General features: G+C 31.4%; 2 protein-coding genes across 5 annotated transcripts; one reads left to right on the top strand and one right to left on the bottom strand.

Moving 5' to 3' along the window:
- The first annotated feature begins 793 nt into the window (after window positions 1-793).
- LOC101254307 (non-specific lipid transfer protein GPI-anchored 5-like) lies at window positions 794-1,677 on the top strand. The gene is made up of 3 exons (XM_004242292.5): window positions 794-1,230; window positions 1,329-1,352; window positions 1,436-1,677. The coding sequence occupies exons 1-3, from the start codon at window positions 915-917 to the stop codon at window positions 1,525-1,527; spliced, it is 432 nt and encodes a 143-aa protein (XP_004242340.1). The 5' UTR covers window positions 794-914; the 3' UTR covers window positions 1,528-1,677.
- Window positions 1,678-2,595: 918 nt separating this feature from the next.
- On the bottom strand, window positions 2,596-5,389 carry LOC101253798 (uncharacterized). 4 transcript variants are annotated; one of them, XM_069299517.1, is made up of 4 exons: window positions 5,136-5,385; window positions 4,802-4,897; window positions 2,968-4,720; window positions 2,596-2,846 (listed from the first exon to the last, which is right to left on the bottom strand). In XM_069299517.1, the coding sequence occupies exon 3, from the start codon at window positions 4,646-4,648 to the stop codon at window positions 3,974-3,976; it is 675 nt and encodes a 224-aa protein (XP_069155618.1). In that variant the 5' UTR covers window positions 4,649-4,720; window positions 4,802-4,897; window positions 5,136-5,385; the 3' UTR covers window positions 2,596-2,846; window positions 2,968-3,973. The 4 variants fall into 4 exon arrangements, with proteins under 4 accessions (XP_069155618.1, XP_069155619.1, XP_010323046.1 ...); XM_069299518.1 differs by having other exon boundaries at window positions 4,802-4,888; window positions 5,136-5,274; XM_010324744.4 differs by having other exon boundaries at window positions 2,968-4,897; window positions 5,136-5,389.
- Between the last annotated feature and the right edge of the window lie 2,346 nt (window positions 5,390-7,735).

Below are 7,735 nucleotides of genomic sequence, written 5' to 3' on the forward strand. Positions count from 1 at the left end.
GTAGCCTAAACCCTCACCCTACAACTTAACTCTCTGAAACTAAAAGTATATAGAGTAGATAAGAAACTCCATTAACTAATAATTGAACTTGATCTATAGTCTATAGATATAGACAGCACTCAAACAATCAAGATTTTGAAGGTTATAAATTTCGACTTTTTTCCAAATTCATAGTTGTTGAATTTGCATTTAATAAATTTTTACATAATACTGTAATTTTGCCTTTTTGAGTCTTGGAATCTCTGAGAAAACCAAAATCGGGTACTATATTTGATCTTAAGATAAAAGAAATTTGTGAAAAATAGAGCTTTGCCTTGATTAAAAGAGGGCGGCCCACAAGTCATTATTGGTTACAGCTACTGACCAATCGAGTTTGACTAAACCGTAGCCACCTTTAATTTTGCTGTAACAATTTATGTACTTCTGTCCATATGCATCCTTTAAAGACTTTAATTTAAAAATCCTAATGTTTAAGAACAATTCTTTTCCAAATAAATTTAATTAGAGAGCATTACTTAAATTGAAACCAACTATATGTTAGTTAAATCCTTGTTTAAGTTAAAAGAGTACATGATACAGAGAAGAATAAACTTTGACCTTTTCTAATATCTGACAGTTAACTACTTTTTGAGGCTACAGAGTGGTGTTAATTTTGAACTAATCTTCAACAAATAAAAAAATACAGAAATAATTTTTTTTAAAAAAAATAAATTAAATTAACAAGTAGTAAGTCCATTCAACCGACATAAGAAACGGAGTGGGAATATAATTAATAAAGTAGGAAGGAAAAAGTGATAAATGGATTTGTTATGAAGGTAGGCAAAGTTGTGTCACCCATACATAACTCCTCCATCTGTCTTTATAAACACTAATATTTCCATCATCAATTCGTCATTTAAGTTCGTTCCAAGAAAATGAAGATGTTTGCTTGTGCAATTCTTATGGCTATGGCTTTTTTTCCAATACAAGTTATAAGTGGTCAGTCAGATACTAATTGTCAACAAGTGATTGTTGGATTAGCACCTTGTTTGGATTATATACAAGGGAATGCTACAAAACCATCATCAGGATGTTGCACTCAACTAGCCACTATATTGAAAAATGAGCCAAAATGTTTGTGTCAAGTGGTTAATGGTGGTGCTCCTTTAGGAATCAATGTCAATCAAACACAGGCTATGGCTCTTCCTAAAGCTTGTAATGTTCAGACACCATCCCTTACTCTCTGTAAAGGTCAGTTAGTTAATGAACATTATTCATGCCATCATGCATGCCTACCTATCCAAAGCCATTTCTTACTAACACATAATTTTCTTTTTCTCTCTTGTCAGCTACTATTCCATCTGGTTCTTCAGGTACCAATCCAAATAATAAGAACAAAAACTCTTCTTTATAATTATTTCAAAAAAATTTATAACCTCCTCTTATTTTTGGGCAGGTGGATCTAAGGGAAATACAGGATACACAATAGAACTGCCATATTTTCTCTTGTTTACCCTTGTAGTTTCAGCATCATTCACCTCCATCTGAGTGTGTTTTGGAGTTTGGCACAATTTGGTAATTTGATGTAATTCACAACGCTAAGGCAGATGTACTTTGTTTTTAATTTTGAGATGTACTGTATTAAAGGGACTTGATCAAGATTGAATTAATTTATTATCGATCAATCTTATTTTTTAATACGCCATCTAAATTACGATTTGCATAGTCGATTAACTTATTTATGTGACCCTCTTAAATGTACTTGCCGATACTATCATATGCTTAAGCAAATAACAGTTGTGTTACTTATATATATAAATATAAAAAATATATTTTTCAAAAAGAAGATATAATTCCTAAACAAATATTTTTTGATTAGTCCCTCTATTCCATTGATTGTGCTTAGCAATTACCTACTTTGATCACAATACAGAATCGACAATCAGGTGGTTGTGTTAATTCTGCATGCACATATGAATATGATACTCCATATAGTTGTCCTCTCTAAATTACGTGCACAAATAAACAAACAAACTAGTTGGTAGAAAATGCTCTATGTATGACAAAATCAGTTTTGTAATGCGTGTTGCATGATGGGGTGTGTACCACATTTTGGGCTCAAGTGTCATCATCAAGAAGAGTGAAATAATACTCCGTCTTAATTTATTGATTGAGTTATGACTTGACAGGAAACTAAAAGAACATTGAATCTTGTAGTTTTACCAAATATTTTTTTTATCTTATAGTCATAAAGATGTTATGTGGTCCAAAAGAGACGAACAAATTTAAGCATTGGAGTAGTAATATTAGCTTTTGCATACGATATGTGCTAACATCGACGAAGTGCATACATTCACTACTGGTAAAAGACAGATGAACTGCTCTCATCTTGTTCAAACTTGAACACATTGTTTTAAATGTATCATGACTAAAGATTTGAGATAAAAACTAGCAAAGAAATCAGTAGATATGACGTGCATTTTCTTTAGTTGTTCCAATACCAACGATGCTTTTGCATTTACCAACTACACATAAGCAGCATCTGATAACCAAAATAGGTACTCCATTAGTAACAGTATAGACTTCGAGACAAACAACAGAAGCAAAGGAACATAATTGAAGTCGTAATCAAAATGCCACCTTAAAAACAACAAGTTCAACAACAAAAGTAAAACTCCAAAACCTAAAACATGACATAACTAGATAATTACTGCAGTAGTAACTACCAGTTTGGTCGAATGACCTACAGACAACATCTTATAGAGACACTGAAATGACATATAACGAGTAGTGCTACCATGGCGAGAGTAGAGAGTAGGGAGAACAACCGCTCAACAATCTTCTTCCAACAGCTCCAACTAAAAGCGCTACACAGAAAAGAAGAAAAAAACTTCAAATATAAGCATAAACTGTAGCACATGTAGCTAGATACCAAGTTACAGACAACATCAAAATAGATAATTAAAAAAAAGACTTAGGAAGTCTTACCTTATCAGTAGCTAGTGATCACCAATCTCCATAGGCAAGATGATTTTCTTTTTGGTGAAGGAATAAACCTCTTAACTAGCATAATTGGACTGGCAAAAGGAAAGCTAAAAGGGAAGATACGAATACCAGGAACAGAAAAGGATACAACTGACTAATAATTTCCCTACCCAATTTTCATTCCCAAAAAACAGAAAATTGGTCAAGGGGAAACAACTTCAAGAGGAAGAAGTAGGACATATATCCTATTCAGAGTTGAGAAGAGAATACATACAAAGTTATGATGATGACCAGCCCATTCAGGCATTCAAGGAATAGCAAGGACTTAGATATACCAAATGTCCTATTTCCTAGTCAAGAATTTGAATCTACTAAGAAATAGAGATGGTTAGGATGCAGAATTGGATGAAAAGGCTAAGATCTAGTAACTGAATAAACCAGAAGTCTAAAGGGATGCTAATCTGGTAGGGTCTAAGATATATACAATATCTCCGATTTACAGAACATCAAAAGAACATGAAGAGGCAATAAACAATCCCACGACACTGGAATCAAGAATGACAATTGATGGTTATAACAAATTCATCTCCAGGGCAGCAAAGATAGTTGAGCAACAAGTTACGCAACCTCTACAAAGAACTACAAGCTATCTATTACTGTAATGTAATAGGAGCATCTCACTCATCACTCAGATTCTTCTTCCACTGTTCGATGCACAAACATACTCCATTTGTTGAACCCCTCATAGTCTAACCATGACTGCACGAACTTTGAATATACCAGGAGAGTATCGATCAACTAGCCATTGTTCATATTGAATTCCCCTTAAAATAACCAATCTTGACAGATGTTGCAACTTCACTACTGATCTACCATGACAAACACTAAGCGAAACAGTAACTTACTAACTAAAAACTGAATTATTCACCATACGAACTATCTACTATTACCCAATACGAAAACTAAATAATACCCTAGTTAACTGCTATTCAGAACTCCCACCACACATTCATCCATCATTAGTTTCAAGGAGAATTTGGGCATTAGTTTCAAGGTTGAGCATGCGACGAAGAGTCTGTGTCACTGAGTCAGTATTGTCAAACACAATTCCCGGAGAAAGACTGCTCTCCCTGGTTGGAGATGCTGGTGCAGACTTGGCAATGGGACGTAAATGAATATCACATGCTGAAGTAGGAAACTCAAGAGAGGCATTCCTTTTAGGCCTGAGAAAAAATTTGGGCATGGGCAAAGAACTAGGAGGAGGAGAATTTGAATACGCTGGCCCAGCCCATAGTTCAGAAAACGGTAACTCATCATTCAAGGAACCCTCATTCCTAGAACCTACATCCACTTTGAGGTTAAATGGTATCGAAACCATGAAATTTTGGGCTGTTTTTCCTGATTTCTTTTGATCTTCAGAATGAGACTTGACAGTATTAACAGGCAGTGATGTTAAAGGTGGTCGCGTTTTGGGAGATAAGGAACCCGTGAGGGCCCGTTTGATGACAGGTTTCTTGCAAGACTTCGATTTGGTATGATATAAACCTGCCCTGGACTCAAAAGCCCGACAATTTACCTCCATGAACCCACCAGAGGGAGGTGAACCAAATGACCCAAATCGAGTAGGGCCATGTGCCCTACTTTCCAAATAGTTTTGATCCCGATGCTGAGGAACAACAATCATTTTCAACAGAGCCAATAACCGATTCGATCAAATTCCACTATAACTCACTATCTGATCGACAAGCCTGAAAATCTAAGCAGAAACAACAGTGTTCAAAGATCCATACTGCTGAATGACTGTAGATCCTAAAAATTTTCTCAAACAATAGGTTACCAGGAAATCAAAATAACTATCACTGAATCCAAACTATTCTTCAACACGCACGTCTATGAAAAATATATCCACAATCACCACTCCACCCTTCAGTTTCTTCAACAAAAAACAAGCAAAAAGAAAAAGACATCAGTCAAGTTACATGAGATCAAACAAATCAATAACTCAAAATGGAAACACCCAGAACAAAAAGTGCAAAAAAAGTCTAGCATCATATAATACAATTTCAGGGTTAAATTCATTCCGCTTCATATGTAAAAATCAAAGAATTGTACCAACTTCACACAAATCAAAGTTCTAAATTTCATTTTCCAGTAAAGATTGAGAAAATTACCTGATGTCAGAAAGTATATACTGAAGCAGAGTGCTGAAAAGGGTGATTTATGATGAGATTTTTCTCCTTATTCTAATAAGCAAAGAAACGAAATGCGCAGTAGATATTACTGTACTTGGTTTTTATGGTTGTCAGTCACTTTGTATCATCGAGCCACCATAGATTCAGCCCTTAAGCTTTTTCGAAACCTGAATCCCCGGATCTGAACTTAACCATAAGTTGTATCCAAATTTAGTTTGAAGTCCAGACCAGTGACATGATTGGATAAATAGCCCTTCTTTTATGATGTAATTACGAAAATGACACTGTCTCCGTAGGATGCTCGCGGATCCATTTGACTTGTAAAATCGAACCAATTAATAAATTAAATCTAAAAAGTACTATTGCGTTAATATTTTCTTAATGATTCTATAAAAAAATTATTGAATTACAGTTTGATATTAATTTTTAATAATTCAGAATTCATTATAATTGATAATTTACTATTTCTATTTGTATATAAATATTATATATTAATTATTATATTTTACTAGGCAATGTTTTAATCATTTAGCCTTCAATTCATACTTTAAAGTGATTTTGAGTTCACAACATTACATCACACAAAACGTCTAAATTAAAATAAAAATCATATTTCTTTTAATTTCTCTATGTGTTATATTTGTATAGTTTTTTTCAAATTTGTTATTATCATTTCTTTTTTATGAACATTTTTGTAAAATTACATTATTCTGTTTCGTGTCAAATTTTATTAGAAAAGTCATATATTTGTTTTGTAAGTATTTTTTCATTGGTTAAATAAAAAAATTGAACCATCAAGGATCAAAATCGATTAAAAATATCTTATTGATTTGATTGTTAATTTTACATATTTAAAAATCATATAACTATAAATCAAACCAACCGATATTCAGTTTTAATGATTTTGGGCTTATTTATGTCGTTTTGGCTTTCAATTTCCTATTTATCAATAATTTAACATTTGCAATAATATATAATATCTAAATCTCATGGTATTAGTATTATTTTCTTTTTTTAGGGTGTCATTTTATAACTCTTCTTTGACATGATGAAAAGAAGAAAATTGATACAATTCAAAATGATAAAAAGTCTTATAATATGTATAATTTATATAAATCTCATAGTATAAGAAGTAAATTACATTATATTTTTATTTTTTAATTATAATAATTTCTTAATTTTTACATAATTCGTATACATTGATTCTGATATAAATAAATTAATACTGATACATATATATCCAATTGTTACGCTGAAAATGAAAACGTCTAAAAATTCAATTAAAATTCGATAAATTTTACTTACACGTTTTTGTTTGTTGTCGATCAATCAGACACAAATATTAACAGATACAACAAATTCAAAATTTCAATTATTTTTTCTTTTTATTCATCGTTCTCCATGTTCATGTTCATTGAAGAATCGTTCAAATTAAATTCAATTTTACTAGAAATTTGATAAGATACATAATGAATAGTTGTTGGACAAACAATTTCTTTTGTCAATCTCAAATTCATCATTGCAGAAGATCGATGAGATGAGAAAAAACTTGAAAATTCAATACATAGTAGAAGAAAATCACAGAAAAATGTCGTTAACAATGAGATATGTTCCCAGGCAAATTGTAACAGGCTAGCTTAATTCAAAATTCAAAACTTTTCTTCACATTAAAAAAAAAAACTCTAAATTTGTAATAAAGATTGTCTACAAAGTTGAACTGATAAAACATGAACTTGTCGCTCTTGTTAATAATTCGGGAAGTGAGGTGGGATATGAAGGATACAAAAGTCATAGAATTGTTGTCAATAAAAATATTGATTTTGTGAATGTTAAATCAGTCGTTGCAACTGAATTAGAGATAGATGAATTGATGAAAAATTCAAAGATTTGATACATTATTGAGATGAAGAAACACGAACCTGGATTTTTAATGCATCCGCTAAGCATTAATGCAACAAATAAAAAGGTTGAAGAGATACAACTTTGATTGATCTTGATATATAACTTTGATTGATCTTTCTTTTTATAACGTTGAGTAATTGTTTTTTGAATTATGTATTTGCAATGGATAGATTTGTCAATACATTATCATTTTCATATCTTTTGTAATTGATAAGTGTTGTATTTTTACCAGGTACATTAATTAAGTAATTGTTATCTGTAAGATGTTACGTTTAAGAACGATACATTATTGCGTGATAATTGCTATTTACCAAATACATTTAGCTTAAATTTAAATTTACATATCATGTCTAAAAATTAGTGCATGATACATTACTATTTATATATATATTTTTCTTAGAAATACTGCATTGTATTTTTTAAGTATGTAATTATTCCCAATAACAATTTTTGTGTGTGATACATAACACAATAGTGGTTAGTTGATATATATATATATATATATATATGATATACTTATAATAATCTTTGAAGACTTGACTTTGATATCATGTACATATAATTAATTTGATAGATTTACATATAGAACATTACGATTTCCTTCTAATCGAATAAGTTCAGGTGTATGTATTTGATCGTAAAGTTTGGGTGTGTATATATATACTTCAACTATAGAA

Source organism: Solanum lycopersicum, chromosome 6 (assembly GCF_036512215.1).
Source record: "Solanum lycopersicum chromosome 6, SLM_r2.1".
Lineage (NCBI taxonomy): Eukaryota > Viridiplantae > Streptophyta > Magnoliopsida > Solanales > Solanaceae > Solanum > Solanum lycopersicum.